At 50.7% G+C, this 16,473-nt stretch overlaps 1 protein-coding gene across 1 annotated transcript; it reads left to right on the forward strand.

Moving 5' to 3' along the window:
- Nucleotides 1-5,694: 5,694 nt before the first annotated feature.
- On the forward strand, nucleotides 5,695-15,771 carry Nol6 (nucleolar protein 6). The gene is made up of 26 exons (XM_048420185.3): nucleotides 5,695-5,866; nucleotides 6,372-6,572; nucleotides 6,659-6,775; nucleotides 7,706-7,885; nucleotides 8,129-8,297; nucleotides 8,534-8,668; nucleotides 8,770-8,933; nucleotides 9,015-9,135; nucleotides 9,343-9,401; nucleotides 9,497-9,598; nucleotides 9,767-9,882; nucleotides 9,980-10,157; nucleotides 10,279-10,401; nucleotides 10,627-10,775; nucleotides 10,877-10,952; nucleotides 11,148-11,288; nucleotides 11,408-11,525; nucleotides 11,602-11,756; nucleotides 11,954-12,117; nucleotides 12,408-12,560; nucleotides 12,753-12,850; nucleotides 13,387-13,511; nucleotides 13,625-13,714; nucleotides 14,035-14,229; nucleotides 14,337-14,438; nucleotides 14,615-15,771. Exons 1-26 carry the CDS (start codon nucleotides 5,813-5,815, stop codon nucleotides 14,762-14,764), a joined length of 3,435 nt encoding a protein of 1,144 aa, XP_048276142.3. The 5' UTR covers nucleotides 5,695-5,812; the 3' UTR covers nucleotides 14,765-15,771.
- The last annotated feature ends 702 nt before the right edge of the window (nucleotides 15,772-16,473 follow it).

Consider the following 16,473-nt stretch of genomic DNA (forward strand, 5'->3'; position numbering starts at 1 on the left):
GTCAGTTCCAGTACAGCCAGAGCTGTTATACAGAGCTGTCTCAAAAATAAATGCGTAGGGGCTGGAGAGATAGTTCAAGGGTTAAGAGCACATACTAGTTTTGCAGAGGACCTGAATTCAGCTCCCAGCACTTACATCAGGCTACTCAACCAACTGGGACTCCAGCTCCAAGGAATCTGATGCCTCTGGCCTTGACAGGTACCTAAATTCACATCTTAAAAATAATAAAAGTTGGGGCTGGAGAGATGGCTCTGAGGGTGAGAGCACTGGCTACTATTTCAGAGGTCCTGAGTTCAATTCCCAGCAAACACATGGTGGCTCACAGCCATCTGTAAGGAGATCTGGTGCCCTCTTCTGGCCTGCAGGCAGAACACTATATACATAATAAATAAATCTTTAAAAAAATAAAAATAATAAAAGTAAATCTTTAAAAATGAAAAGACATATGTCATACTTGAATAGTGCTACTAAGAACCACAATCATCTAATAGTAACTAACAATTGTTAAGCATCTCTATGTAATAGGGTGTTGTGGGATAATCTTTTTGTACACTGTGAAGATATATCTCTGCCAAGACACCTTCTGATTGGTTTAATAAAGAACTTAACAGCCAATAACTAGGTAGGAGAGGATAGGCCAGATTTCTAGGCAGAGATAGAAATTCTGCAAAGAAGAGAGGCAGAATTCGCTAGCTATGGGACATACTGTACTGAGTGGAAGTAAGGAGCCACGTGACAGAGTGTAGATTAACATAAATGGGTTAATTTAAGTTATAAGAGCTAGTGTGTGAAGCAGGCTAGTAGTGGCGCACACCTTTAATCCAGCACTCAGGAGGCGGAGGCGGAGGCAGGCGCCTCTGTGAGTTCGAGGCCAGCCTGGTCTACAAAGCAAGTTCCAGGACAGCTAGGGCTCTTATACCAAGAAACCCTGTCTTTGGGAACAAACAAACAAACAAAAACAAAAAAGCTAGTATGTACAAGCCTAAGTTAAAGCCAAGCTTTCATAATGAATAAGAAGCCTCTGAGTCATTATTTGGGAGTTGGCAGTCCAAATAAAGTCTGACTACAATAGGTCCTTCACAGACAGTATCTCAGTCAAACCTCACAGAATTCACTACACAGTCCTTCACTCATTGTACTATGTTAAAATAAAGGTTAAAGAGGTTAAATAACAGCTGGGGGGTGGCGTATGCCTTTGATCCTAGCACTTGGGAGGCAAAGGTAGGCAGATCTCTGTGAGTTTGAGGCCAGCCTTGGGGTTCCAGGACAGGCAGGGCTGTGATGCAGAAAAGCCCTTTCTTGGAAAAAAAAAGAGGTTAAACAAGAAGCTACCCAAGGTCACTCAAATATCGTGGCAGAACCCCAAGTTAGCATCAATCATACCACTTCATGGATTTTTTTTTTGGTGGGGGGGAAAGGGAGTCTTTCTTGCTGTGTGGCACAGGTTGGCCTTGAACTCATGATTCTCCTGAGAGCCTCCGCAGTGCTAAGATTACAGGTATGCTCCATGACACCTAGCTTCAACCACTCCACTTCAGTGTGACTGCTATTAATTGCCTTGCTGTCATGTTCTTAGTGTAATACGTTGACAGCAATCTGTGTGCATCACAGCACCACCCACACAGTACTGAGGCTGTTTACCTCTTCCTCTCAGCCATCAAGATGCTCTCGAGGAAGCCTTTCATCCTTTCTTTCATTCAACAAATATAGGGAGTGCTTCCTGCATGACAGACCCCGTGCTAATTGCCAGGAATACAGCAATGAATAAGACAGAGATTTCCTGGGCATGGTGGCACGTATCTATAATCCCAACTCCTGGAGGGTGGAGACAGGGAAGATAAGAAACTCATGGTCAGTCTCAACTATATACTGAGTTTAAGGCCATTCTGGGTTATCAGAAAGGAAGAAAGGAAGGAAGCAAACAAGAGTCATCTTAAGGCACTGGCTCACCACGAAGCCTGATGGAAAGAGAGAACCAACTTCTCCACGATGTCCTTCATATGTGTGTCATGGCACAAAGTAAATGGGAAAAAAATTAGGAACAAACAAGACATAAACAATCAATTTGTGCCATTTATGTGGCTGGCTAAAGGTATTCTAGGTTGAAATAGGACTAGACACAAGCAAGCAGTTAGAAAATCTCTGGGAGACAGAGGCAGGATTAGGAGTTCCTGGTCATCCTCAGCACCACAACAAATTTGAGGCCACCCTGGGTTACATGAAGCCTTGTCACAAAAAGAGCAGCACACACACACACAATACACAAAACCTAAGCAAGGTGCTTGCTTACCATGCTAGAGGTCTTGCATTGTTAGAGAGAGAGAGAGAGAGAGAAATACCAGATATGGGGCTGGAGAGAAGGCTCAGAAGTTAAGAGCACTGGCTGTTCTTCCAGAGGTCCTGCAGTCAATTCCCAGCAACAATACAGTGGCTCAGAGTCATCTATAATGAGATCTGGTACCCTCTTCTGGCATTCAAGCATGCACGGAGGCAGGAGAATATATACAAAATAAATAAACAAATCTTAAAAAAAAATACCAGCGATAGCAGTGAATGCCTGTAGTTCCAGTTACTTGAAGTGGCTGAGGCAGGCGCCCCTCTTAGGTCTATAAGTCTAAGATCCAAGACCAGTTTAAGCAGTGAAGAAGGATCCCTTATCTCAAAAAAAACCAAAGAAGACAGGAAAAGATGCAGTTACAAATGAAAGCAGGACGAGGAAGAGACATGACAAGCATCTGTGCGCTTGTGAAGTGATACATAACTAGATAAAAGGACTAACCTGTGAAGTAGAGAGGCAAGAACATCCTACCAGGTTTCTGACTTTTGGTCAAGACTTATGAAACTCTCTATCCTGGACACCAAGTACAGGACCTGACATTTCTTTTTCTTTGTTTTCGAGACAGGGTTTCTCTGTGTAGTCTTGGCTGTCCTGGAACTCACTATGTAGACTAGGTTGGCCTCAAACTCACAGAGATCCACCTGCCTCTGCCTCCTCGAGTGTTTGGATTAAAGGCATGCGCCTCTATCGCCTGTTGGGCTTGACATTTGTTATGACTATCATTATTTTTGCAGTAATTTTAACTCAGGGCTTCTCCTTTTTTTTTTTTTTTGTTTTTTTGAGACAGGGTTTCTCTGTGTTGCTTTGTTGCCTGCCCTGGAATGGAACTAGCTCTTGTAGACTAGGCTGGCCTCGAACTCACAGAGATCCTCCTGCCTCTGCTTCCCAAGTGCTGGGATTAAAGGCATGCACCACCACCGCCCGGCTAACTCAGGGCTTCTTAAATGAAAAGTACCAACTCTACCACAGAGTTCAGACACATACTCCTTTTACTTTACTCTTCAGGATTTACTTACGGGTGGATGGAGAGATGGATTAGGGTTAAGAGCACTTACTACTTTTGAGAGTACTGAGTTCTTTCTCCAACACCCACACAGGGTCTTACAACTGCCTGTAACTCCACTTCTAGGAATCCAATACCCTCTTTAGGCTCCCAAAGGTTCCTGCACACACGTGGTGCATAGAAACTCCTGGGCACAAAGCCATGCAATCAAAAATAAATTTAAAAGATTTACTTTCAAGACTGGAGAGATGGTTCAGCAGCTAAGATCTCTGACTGCTTTACTAGAGGACCTGGTTCAATTCCCAGCACCTACATTGTGACTCACAACCATCTGTTACTGCAGTTCCAGGGGATCCTATGAGTTCATCTGGCCTCCGTGAGCACTGTACATACATGGTACATGGATACACATGGAAGAATATGTACATACCTATACACATAAAGTAAAAAGCAGTCAGGAGACAGAGGCATGTGGATCTCTCTGAGTTCCAGGGCAGCCAGAGGTACAGGGTGAAACACTGTCAAAATAAATTTTCTTTGCATATAGGTATGTGTGTCATGGGAGTGCCTGGTGCCAAAGGCGGCCATTTGATTTCCTAGAACTAGGGTTACAGGCAGCAGTTGTGAGCCTCGGTGCTGTGTGAATTCTGTGAATGAAACCAGGTCCTCTGCATGAGCAGCAAGTGCTTTTAGCCCTCAGCTATGTCTCCAGGGGTGGAATTCTTTTTGTTGCTGTTTTCCAGAAATCTTTTTTCCTCCCTTAATTACGTGTGTGTGTGTGTGTGTGTGTGTGTGTGTATGTGTGTGTGTGTAAGGCACACAGGTATCACACGAGTGAATGTGGAGGTCAGAGAACAACTAGCAGGAGTCAGTTCTCTCCTTCCACCATGTGGGTCCCAGGGCATAATGGCAGATGCTTTTACCCACGGAGTGGTCTCATAGGTCCTAAGGAGCCAACTCTTGACCTCGTTTCCTCCCCGTTACTCCCCTCTGCTCTATCTTATTTATCTTACAATATAGTCCTGGCTAGCCTGACACTTCCTGTGTAGACCAGGCTGGCCTTGAACTCAGAGATCTGCCTGACTCTGCCCCAAGTGCATCTATTACTTCACTGGGATGCCAGGATTAAAGACGCATCACGTGGTGGTGGCCCATGCCTTTAATCCCAGCACTTGGAAGGCAGAGGCAGGTGGGTCTCTGTGAGTTCCAGGCCAGCCTGATCTAGAGATCGAGTTCCAAGACAGCCAAGACTACACAAGGAGAAATCCTGTCTCTTTCAAAAAACCCAAAACAAACAAGCAAACACCCAAAAGTAACACAAACAAACAAACAAAACAAAAGACGTCCATCACCATGCTCAATTTATTTTCTTTATTGAGACATGGTATCATTATACAGTCCTTGACTGATCTGGAACTCCTTCTGTAGACCAGTCTGGTCTTGCCTGCTTCTGCCTCCTAGATGCTAAGATTAAAGGTATATGCACCACACCTAACCTAGATCAGAGATCTGAAAAGGTAGACACCCAAGTGCCATTTTCAGTTTCTCTCTAGTAGCTCAGGCTCAGGCTTGTGAATGGGATTATTGAGTTCATTAATGACACAAGCACTCATGACCAGCTCAAGCGGTTTTGTAAAATAATAGATAAATAAAGGTAAAATAAATCTGGCGAAATAGTAACACTGAATGAAGATGAAAGGTATTTAGAGATTCACTATTACGAGGATCTGTGCTTAAACTTTTAGTGTTTGTTATCTTTTATACACACATGTACACACACACACACACACACACATTTTTCAAGACAGGGTTTCTCAGTGTAACAGTCTTGGCTGTCCTAGAACTTGTTTTGTAGGCTGGCCTCGAACTCAGAGATCCGCCTCTGACTCCTGAGTGCTGGGATTAAGGGCATGTGCCACCACTGCCTGGCCGCTGTCTTACATTTTAAGAAGGAAAAGTTGGAGAGAGGCTATGTTAGAATTCTAGATACTTGAACTAAACTTGGCAGGGAAAACAGAAAAAAAACGAATTCAAGATGTATTTTGGAGGTAGAAATCACATGACTTGCTCATAGACAGGACAAATCAGATACTGAGAATCGCTAGCATAAACAGGCAAACAACGAAACAAAACAAAAAACCCCACCGGAAACAAAGGCAAGCTCCACCCTTCCGTTCCCAGATAGGGAAGTGAGGAAAGAACGCGACCAGCTGGACTCACACGCGCTTCCGGTGTAGTGTCGCGAAGAGGTTGTAAATTACAAGACCTCCTTTGGTCCCGCCCACAATGGGCGGTTCCGTGCCAACGATTGACCAATAGTGATCGAGATGACGTACTCTAGCTCAATGGTCCTCAGTGGGTGGAGCCTGTGACAGGAGTTGGAACTCTGGAGTTGCCCCTTCGGCCCACGTGGGGAGCTACGCGGTAGATCCGGCTTGAATTCCTAGTGCGGGAGAGTAACTGCAGTGGAGATGGGGCCGGCCCCCCCCGGAGAGCAGCTACGCGGAGCAGCAGGGGAGCCAGAGGTTGGTTGATCTCAGTAGGTGAAAGAGAGTCTCAAAATGTGCTTTCTTGGCTACAAAGCATGAGGTAATCAGGCCTGACAGCTAGCTCGTGGGGAACTTAAGGGCGGCCCATTCTGGAGGAACCGTATTTCCTCCATTCTTCTAACCTAGATCATTGGGTAAAGATTTTCAGGGAAGCGAGGCCTGGCAAGATCTGAATGCAGCAGGATTGGAGGTGATATTTTTAAAAAAGCCATAAGCCTGTCTCAGCAAAAGATTTATAGTATCTGGAACCACGAGGGCTTTTGGGCTCTGCTTAAGGCAATGAGCATTAAATTAACTCAGCCAGGCCGGAGTAGGACCGCTGTCAAACTCATCCCGATGATGGACATCCCGAGGTTTCTAAAATCCGATGCCCACTGAAAGGGAGGAACTAGAGAAGTTGAAGCCTTTACCCATAACCTTTAAGCAACTGATGATGTAGGTACCCACGGTTTCATGTTGGCTTTTCCCTCTTTGGTCATAGGTTTTGGAGCTTGGCCTGGAAGGGGGGAACAAGGAGAAGGTGACCTCCAGAAAGCGCGCAAAAACTGAGCCACCTGCAGACGGCCTCCTGCAGCCAGTGAAGCTCAGTCGGGCAGAGCTGTACAAGGAGCCTACAAATGAGGAGCTGAATCGCCTGCGGGAGACGGAGATCTTGTTCCACTCCAGCTTGCTTCGCTTGCAGGTCCTTACAGGTGACCCGGGCATAGGTGAGAGGGATTTCCCTGGGGTCCTGAGGCTGACAGGGTCTCCTTTTTCCCTCTCTTACAGGTGGAGGAGTTACTGAAGGAAGTGAGGCTCTCAGAGAAGAAGAAAGAGAGGATTGATGCTTTCCTGAAGGAGGTCAACCAGCGGATCCGGAGAGTGCCCTCAGTCCCTGAGACTGAGGTGAGAAGGGTTGCCTGGGGAACAGGGAGGCATCTGACACTCTGCTGTTCTCCCAAGAGAGTGGGGTGCTAGGGAAATCATTGTCATTGCGATAAAACTGAACTGGGTCACCAGCCATCCATGTATTTCTCACTCAACAACCATGTGTATGGGCCGGGTGGTGGGGGCACACACCTTTAATCTCAGCACTGGGGAGGCAGAGAACTCACTGGGAGGTGAGTTCAAGGCCAGTCTGGTTTACAAGAGCGAGTTCCAGGACAGTCAAGGCTGTTACATAGAGAAACCCTGTCTCAAAAAACCCAAAACAAAACAAAAAAAAACCCCACAACCATATGTATGTCTTGCACAAATGTTATATAGGATTTTGTTTGTTTGTTTGTTTGAACAGGGTATTATGTAGCTCTGGCTGGCTTTGAACTCTTAGTAGTTCTGCCAGAGCTCCCAAGGACTGAGATTGAGGGCCTGAGCCACGTTTTGTTTTTAACACAGGAACACAGGGTCTTAGCTCTGTAAACCTGTGTTGTCCTCAAACTGGTGGCTATTCTCCTACTTCAGTCTCCTGAGTGCTGGGATTATAGTTGTGAACCTTAACCTCCAACCAAAAATGGATATATTTTGATTTTATGTATTTATTCACTGTGTCAGGCTGGCCTTGAACTTGTTGCTGTGTAGTCAAGGGTGACCTCGAACTCCTGATCTTCCTGCTTTCCCAAATGCTGGGATGACATCAGGTTAGCATTCCTAACCTGAAAATAGGTAATAACAGAACTAAATCTTAAATATTTTTTTTCAATCAAGTTGTATTCATGGAGAAGGTGTTTATGGAAGACTGAGAGTTTAGTTTTTAACATGCCGGTATGTTGTCTACTAGACATCGGGGCTTTGTGAGAAGGGTAGTAGAATCCATGTGTTTCCTCTCCGTCCTTCCAGCTCACCGACCAGTCATGGCTCCCAGCTGGCGTTCGAGTGCCCCTCCACCAGGTGCCCTATGCTGTGAAGGGTTCCTTTCGCTTCCTGCCTCCGTCCCAGATCACTGTCGTGGGCAGCTACCTTCTGGGCACTTGTGTCCGACCAGACGTCAACGTGGATGTGGCGCTGACCATGCCCCGGGTAAGGCCCATGCTTTGGGGGTGTAGAGGGCCGCCACTCTGAGGGTAGTTTAGATGGGCCCTTGGTTCAGTTACTGTCCCTTTGAGCTCTTCATCTGTACGTTGGATATGATGCTCCCGTTGTTTTCCTGCACTCCCGAGTCAGTCACGAAGCCCTGGGAATTAAGCCTAACTTCGACCTAGCCCTAGCTCTGTAAGCACTTCTTCTGTGTCTGACTTCTCTCTTTTTCCCTGACTCCTCCAGGAAATCTTCCAGGACAAAGACGGCCTGAACCAGCGCTACTTCCGCAAGCGAGCTCTTTACCTTGCCCACTTAGCTTACCACCTGGCCCAGGATCCCCTCTTTGGAAGTGTTCGCTTCTCTTACACCAGTGGCTGCCACCTGAAGCCCTCGCTGCTGCTGCGGCCACAGGGTGGGAGTCACCCACTGGGTTTGGTGCACAGTATGGGGTGACAAAGCCAGAGGGGGGTAGTCACAAGGTCCGGAAGGTCTAGAGAGTAGAAATAGGAGCCTCAAGGCCAAGGTGAGAGGCATTGGTCTCAGATTATGAGGTGGAAAGTCACGGGTGCCCCAAGTGTGAGGGGGTGGTGAGGGGATCCCTCTGGTTCCAGGAGTTGTAGAATGTCAGTGTTTCTTGTCTCCGCCTAGGGAAGGATGAGTGTCTGGTTACTGTACGCCTGCATCCGTGCCCTCCTTTGGACTTCTTCCGCCCTTGCCGCTTGCTGCCAACCAAGAACAATGTGCGCTCTGCCTGGTACCGAGGGCACAGTGCTCCGGAGAGTGGTCAGTAGGCTCTGGTGTTAGGATGTGTTGGTGGACCAGGGTTTGGCGGAGGCTTTGTTCCTCACAGCTTCTATTTTCTTCTATTTCTTTTTCCTCGACAGGTAGCCCAGAGCCCCCTACACCCCATTATAACACGTGGATCCTGCAGGATACAGCTCTTGAGTCCCAAATGCACCTGCTATCCACTGTGTTGGGCTCTGCCCAGGGGCTGAAGGATGGTATAGCACTTCTGAAGGTTTGGCTGCGGCAGCGGGAGCTGGACAAGGTGAGCTGATGGTACCCCAGTGGCCTCACCTCCCTATGTCACAGACTGTTTCTGAGCTCAGATTTGTTGTGTCTCTTTCAGGGCCTGGGTGGATTTAATGGCTTCCTCATTTCTATGCTGGTTGCCTTCCTCGTGTCCAAACGCAAGATCCATACTACCATGAGCGGCTACCAGGTCCTGAGAAGTGTCTTGCAGTTTCTGGGTAAGGCAGCTAGATTGGGAAGATCGGGGTTCCACTTATCCCGGGAACCCTCTCATCTCACCCCAGCTCCTTTAGTTCCTTGTCACCAGATGAGAAACAAATAGGTATAGCCACCCAGGCTAGGTATAGCCACCCAGGCTGCGGGAGGGTGTCCCTGCGGCTGGGTTCCAAGGGAAACCTCCTAACACACCTCCTTCTTCACTCTAGCCACTACGGATCTGACAGTCAACGGAATCAGTTTATCTTTGGGTTCCGATCCCTCCACGGTGAGTTAGGGCAGGGCCGGGCAGGGCTGTGCCAGGACCTGAAGGTAGCCCTGATTGGCCTGATTAGCCCTGATTGCCTTCTCTCTGCCTCGCAGCCAGTCCCGGCTGACTTCCACCAGGTCTTCCCCGTTGTGTTCCTGGACTCTACAGGCCACCTCAACCTCTGTGCCGACGTCACAGCTTCCACCTACAAGCAGGTACCCGTGGGCTCCTAGTCCCGTGTCCTCCAGAGGTCCCAGCCCAGACGCTGTTCCTTTGTCAGCGCCAGAGCCTCAGACACTCCCCTCCAAAGAAGTAAAGTCCGATGTGACCCCTTCGGCCCATGAGGGTTACAGCTGCGGCCCCTGCTTCACCCTGTGGCCCAGGTGCAGCACGAGGCACAGCTGTCCATGGCCTTGCTGGACAGCCAAGCTGGTGATGGATTTCACTTGCTGCTGATGACTCCCAAACCCATGGTCCGGACTTTTGACCACATTGTCCAGTGAGTTTGGGGCGAATCCAGGGTACGGGTCATTAAGGGAGGAAGCGTCAAGGACCTAGTGGGTCCTGATTGGTCCTCTTCGTCCTGTGCCCTCCAGCCTCCGCCCACTGAGTCGTCTGCAGGCAGCGTGTCACCGGCTAAAGCTTTGGCCAGAGCTACAGGACAGTGGTGGTGACTATGTTTCAGCAGCTTTGGGCCCGCTAACCACGATTTTGGAGCAGGGTCTGGGGTCCCGGCTGCGCCTTCTGGCTCACTCTCGGCCTCCAGTCCCAGAGGTGAGACCGTCTATGATGGGGAGTTTGTGGGGTCCCAGGGGACACAAAAGGCGGGCTGCCCAGCTGGCTAGACCAGGCTGGGGGACGTTGGGGTTGAACTCGACCTTTTTATTCCCTGCAGTGGGACATCAACAAGGATCCACCGAAGCACAAGGACTCTGGGACCCTGACCCTGGGATTGCTCCTCCAGCCTGAGGGACTGACCAGTGTTCTTGACCTAGGTCCTGAGGCTGACCAGCCTGAGGTGTGCAGCCCCAGCCTGTCCGTGGGGAGGAGTGGCCGGGTGCCCCTCATGCTACCCGAGCTGAGGCCTGTCATGGTGGAGTTTCTGAGGCAGCCTGTAGCTTGCTTCAGCGTTTGGGACTGAGCCTAGGGCTTCGAGCTTGCTGATAGGCAAGGCCTACCACTGCTACACCCCGACTCAGTCTTTCTTTCCTGATCTTTCCTCCCATCCTTTGCTTCTCCCCAGGCTGCTGACTTCCGTCAGTTCTGGGGATCCCGCTCAGAACTGAGACGTTTCCAGGACGGAGCCATCCGGGAAGCTGTGGTCTGGGAGGCGGCCTCTGTTTCTGAGAAGCGCCTTATTCCTCAACAGGTGGTCACCCACCTCTTGGCACTGTGAGTATTAGCATCTTCATGCCAGAAGGCTGCTGGGGTCAAGGGCAGCTGTTTTCAGTGGACGTAGCCCCTGATGCCCTCATTGGATCTGTGTTCTTTAGCCATGCTGACATCCCAGATACCTGCGTCCACTATGTGGGTGGTTTCCTTGATGCATTGATCCAAGGCCCAAAAGAGGTAAGAGCCTGAGTCCAAGCATGGCAAGCCATGGCAAGACTGGAAAGAACCTTTCCTACTGCAGCCAGCCTGCGTCTTCTGTGTCCAGCAGGGGGCGCCCTCGTCCTTCAGTAGCCCGAGTCATGGGCAGGATCCTAGATGGTGCTGGGGTTCCGTAAGACCCAGACTTCTTCCTGAGTGTCTTCTCTTCGTCAGCTCTCCAACACAGGTGAAGAGGCCCTGGCATTGGCTGTGCGTTGCTATGATGACCTCAGCCGCATGCTATGGGGGCTGGAGGGGCTCCCACTCACCGTGTCTGCTGTTCAGGGAACTCACCCGGTGCTGCGCTATACAGAGGTGAGGTGGGGAGTCCCTTCCGGTTGGTGCCTCCCTCACACCTCTATTCAGTCCCTTTTACCTTCTGTCTCTGGGCTCTCCCTCCCTGCTAAAAGTTCTCGTTCTCATTTATTCTATAGGTATTCCCCCCAACCCCAGTCCGGCCTGCCTATTCCTTCTATAAGCATCTCCAAGAGCGGGCTTCCCTGTTGCCCCGGCTGGATAAGCCCTGCCCAGCCTACGTGGAGCCTATGACTGGTAAGAGGGTTCTGGGGAGGGAGTGGGAGAGGCAGCAGGCTGCAGTAGTAGATCTCTCGCCCCTTTTATTCTTCAGTGGTTTGTCACCTCGAGGGCAGCGGGAAGTGGCCTCAGAGTGCAGAGGCTGTGCAGCGGGTCCGAGCTGCCTTCCAGCTGCGCCTGGCAGAACTGTTGACGCAGCAGCATCGGCTACAGTGCCGCGCCACTGCCACACACACCGATGTCCTCAAGGTCAGGCCGGTGCAGGCTGGGAAACCACAGAGAATGGGCACCAGGGATGTCCCTGTGGGTCGTGTGGTCCCTGTGGGTCGTGTGGTCCCTGTGGGTCGTGTGGTCCCTGTGGGTCGTGTGCTGGGGGACCAGGGGTACAGGCAGCAGAGCTCCCCCAAGTGTTCTGACATCACTTCCTTTGCCACATCTTCCCACAGGATGGGTTTGTGTTCAGAATTCGAGTGGCCTATCAACGGGAACCACAGATCCTGAAGGAGGTACGGAGCCCTGAGGGCATGATCTCTTTAAGAGACACACCTGCCTCCCTCCGCCTTGAGAGAGAAACCAGGCTGTTGCCCCTGCTCACCAGTGCCCTGCATGGGTAAGGCTACATGCATAAGCTCATCTTGGATGTAGGCCTTCTCCTGCCCCCGTTCTGTTTGCCTGGCTACCAGACTCTCTGAGAGGCCAGATAGCACGATAGCTCATTTGTAAATGGTGACACCATTAGTAACAGCCTCCCAGGTGTTTGCTTGGCTAATATGCAATAGCACATGTAACACATTAGCACAAAGGCCAGCGTTGGCAGAGGTTAAATGACTGTGACTGTAGAGCTAACTCTGTATGGGGCTCTGGCTTCCGGGCTCTCACTACCATTCCTTCCTCTCCCAGACTCCAGCAGCAGCATCCGGCCTTCTCAGGTGTGGCTCGCCTGGCCAAGCGGTGGGTGCGTGCCCAGCTTTTGGGTGATGGATTCAGTGATGAGAGCCTGGATCTGGTGGCTGCTGCCCTCTTCCTGCATTCTGAGCCCTTCACCCCTCCCAGGTAATTCCTCCAACATTTTCCTTACTCAGGAAGTTGCCCTTCCTGATGCAGTTCTTACTCTAAATGGGGGAGGGTGACTACGTCCCCTAGGAGGACTGTCCGAGACCAGACTCCCCACAGTCTGTGCTAACGGATTATAGGAAGCTTGGGAAGGGGGAACATGAGGCCTCATATTCTTTCTCATCTGCGCAGCTCCCCGCAGGTTGGCTTTCTTCGATTCCTTTACCTGGTCTCTACCTTTGATTGGAAGAACAACCCTCTCATTGTCAACCTCAACAGTGAACTGACTGGTAAGCTGTAGGACTCAGGTCAGACCACTAGAAGAACTGCCCTTATAGACGGCACAGAAAGACAGACAGGGTCTCGCTGGAATTCTGTCAGGGAATTCAAGAGGCCCAGAGAAGGGCCTCTTGAATGCTAGGTGAGAGGTCTTGTGGCCGGGGAGCAGGAAGTTAGACTGGGTGCCCACACCTTGGAGGTCGGATTGTTGGTTTCCCATTGTAATCTTAGGAGCTCTGGGTCTCAGCAGAGAACAGGGTGTCGGGTTCCTAATTCTCCAGGTGTGTGAGAGCCCAGGATGAGGGGGGCCTTGGGCAGGCCTCAGCTTGTGCATGCCAGAGACTAGTCTAGGGGTGACAAGCAGGGGGAAACTCTGCCTCTGGGCTGGCGCTGGGAGATTAACACCCCACCCCATTGTGAGGCCCATGTGGTGTCCCTTTCATAACCTTTGTCCTTTAGGAGAGAGGTATTGGAAAATTCCTGTGATGGGTAGTTGCTGGTTACACGGTCTGTGTGGGGCTGACCTAGCATCCCCTCTCGTCTCTAGCTGAGGAGCAGGTAGAGATTCGAAGTAGTTTCCTGGCAACGCGGACACAACTTCCGGTCATGGTCATCATTACTCCCCAGGACCGCAGAAGCTCTGTGTGGACACAGGATAGACCCTCTGCCCAGGTGCAACCCCATACCTGTCCCGAAATTAATTTTTTTTTAATACTGAAAAGAAAGGCCCAGGCCAAGCTCAAAGAACCATGGTCATTCAATCTTGTGACGTTTCTGTGTCCCAGATCCTTCAGCAGCTCGTGATCCTGGCCGCTGAGGCCCTCCCTGTCCTAGAGAGGCAGCTGATGGATCCCCGGGGGCCTGGGGACATTAGGGTAAGCATCCGACTCAGGGTTAACTCCTAGGGCCAGAAGCCCAGAGTCGAGGGCTTCTCAGGGTACCCAGTTGCTCTGTGTGGTGAGACATAGTACAGAAAGGCTTTGAAGCTGCCATGGTGCCCTGCAGTGTTAGAACCTGTCGGAAATCCTGGGCGTCCTTTCGCCGCCTTCTTCTGGACTCCAGCTGGTCCTGGCTGCTTCCCTCAGTGGACTGGCTGTTCTCACTTACCTTCTGTGGGCACACAAGCCCATAATGGATGGCCTGATGCTTGGGCATGAGGTACGTGGAAGGGTAGCTAATGTAAAGGCTTCCGCAGACAGTGTTCCGGCCACCCTTGGACATGTACGATGTACTGATCCGCCTGACTCCCCGCCACATTCCCCGGCACCGGCAAGCCGTGGACTCTCCAGCTGCTTCCTTCTGCCGTGGTCTGCTCAGTGAGCCAGGGCCTTCGCCTCTGATGCCTGTCCTGGGCTACGATCCCCCTCAGCTCTATCTGGCAGAGCTCAGGGTAAGTTCTAAAGGACTGGCGGGCCTGGGGAGTGTTCAGTGGCGCTGGAACCATGGAGGGGGTCCTAGGTGCCTGTTGTAATCTCGTTTGTGTTCTGTCCCTTCTAGGAGGCCTTTGGAGATCTGGCGCTTTTCTTCTATGACCAGCATGGTGGGGAGGTGATCGGTGTCCTCTGGAAGCCCACCAGCTTCCAGCCCCAGCCCTTTAAGGTATGCTGACCAGTGACTCAATGCATTGCTGAGTGTACGCACGTGGTTCCCTGCAGATACGCATTTCCGTGTGGCCCTGGGTCAAGTACGTGTCGGGGTTCATATATCTGTCCACACTGCCCCCGACCTTGTGCTTTTTGTGACATCCAACTCAAGCTTATTCTCTGATTCTTCAGGCCTCCAGCGTAAAGGGACGCATGGTGGTGTCTCGAGGTGGGGAGCTTATGATGGTGCCCAACATAGAGGCAATCTTGGAGGACTTTGCGGTGTTGGGTGAAGGCCTGGTACAGTCTGTGGAGGCCCGGAGCGAGAGGTGGACTGTGTGACTCCAGCATTGACGAGCAGTAGGAGGACCATGGGAGCCTGGACGTCTGGAGCAGCTGTCGGTGGGCAGCCGCTGCTTTATGGACACACGAGAAAGCCTTGCCAGATTCTTCAGTTCTGTGCTTTAGCGCTGGGGCGGGGGCCATGGTGTCTTGTGTCCCCTAGACCTGACCAACTAAATTCTCGGAAGAGGAGGAGCCAGCTCAGAGGAAACTGAATCCACCAGATCCATTTGCCTATCAGTTCCGAATCAGGACTGGTTTTTCTTCACTTTCGTTTTTCTCTCCGTCTTCATCTTGAGACAGTTGAAGGACATGTGCCTGCCTGTGTGGAGGCCGGGTCCTCTTCCCACTGGCAGGACATAGGTGCCCAGATAGCAGAGTGCCTTCAGATCTGTAGATAGGACCCCAGAGAAGTCGTGGCCCTTCCTAAAGGTCACAGCACCAACACTGTACAGTGGAAAAGGGACTGTGCGTGTATGAATAGAGCCCATTGGACAACCGCAGTGCCTTCCCGTGTGAGTGCTACTGCCTCCCAGCAGAGTAACAGTGGGAGAAGACCTGGACCAGACAGGGCCTGGGTGTGTGGAGTTGAGGGGGATCCTCCAGTCCAGAAGGAATGCATACAGCACTGGGTGCTGCTGCCTGGCCTCAGTGTGAGTCCTGCCCATCCTTTGCGGCTGCCCATCATTCCCCATGACTATGCTACACACCTGCTCTCTGGGAGCTCTGAGTGAGGCAGGTTACTGCCTCTCAGCCTGATCCAGCCCACTTCTGGCAGCCACTCCCTGCTTTTCTCTCCTAATCCTGGATGGTTTTTTTAGACTCAGCTCAAATAGCACCCCTCCTAGTCCCTGCCCTCACCCCAGCCTGAGGTGTGCTTTCCCTCTTGTGAACGGCCAACGCAGTTGCTCCTTGTTGAGTTCACTTGGCAGGCATGCATACCGGTGCGCACTGTCTGTTGTCTGGAACTCTGATTTGAGATTAAATTGCTTAATGCTTTCTGGGCACCTAACTTGTCTTTTCTCATGATTTTAGCCTGCTGTGTGAGAAAGGTCTGGGAGGACAGAGAGCATGCTGAACACAGACAATTTGTGCTCCTCACGGCACCTAGAATGGGGCTCAGGGAGGAGGCAGATGTGTATAAAAGGAGCACCTAGCCCAAGCAGGGGGCTCCCACCAGGAGCCAGAACTTGTGGACTATGCCTGGAGCAGGGAGGGGGTGCCGCTGAAAGAAAGCCTAAGACTAATCGGGTGTAGTGATGTCACATAACCTTTAACCCCAGCACTCAAGAGGCAGAGCCAGGCAGATCTCTTGAATTTAATTCTAGCCTGGTCTACAGAGTGAGTTTCAGGACAGCAAGGGCTACACAGAGAAACCCTGTCTCCTTCAAGCAAAAAACAGAAGCTGGAGAGATGGCTCAGTACTTAAGAGACACTGGCTGCTTTTTCAGAGGTCCTTAGTTCAGTTCCCTGCAGCCACATGGTGGCTCTCAACCTTCTATAACTAGTCCCATGGGATACGATGCCCTCTGGTGTGCAGACATACATGCAGACAGCATCCATATATATAAAATACATAAATAAGCCATCGCTGTTATAGTTAGGTGTTGATTTTCACATATTTTTCTTAGTCTTTTGAGATAGCGTCCTGTGTGGCCCAGGCTGGCCTTGAACTCACTGTGTAATAGGTGAGTCTGGTGTTGAATTAT

Source organism: Myodes glareolus, chromosome 16, assembly GCF_982192425.1.
Source record: "Myodes glareolus chromosome 16, mMyoGla1.1, whole genome shotgun sequence".
Lineage (NCBI taxonomy): Eukaryota > Metazoa > Chordata > Mammalia > Rodentia > Cricetidae > Myodes > Myodes glareolus.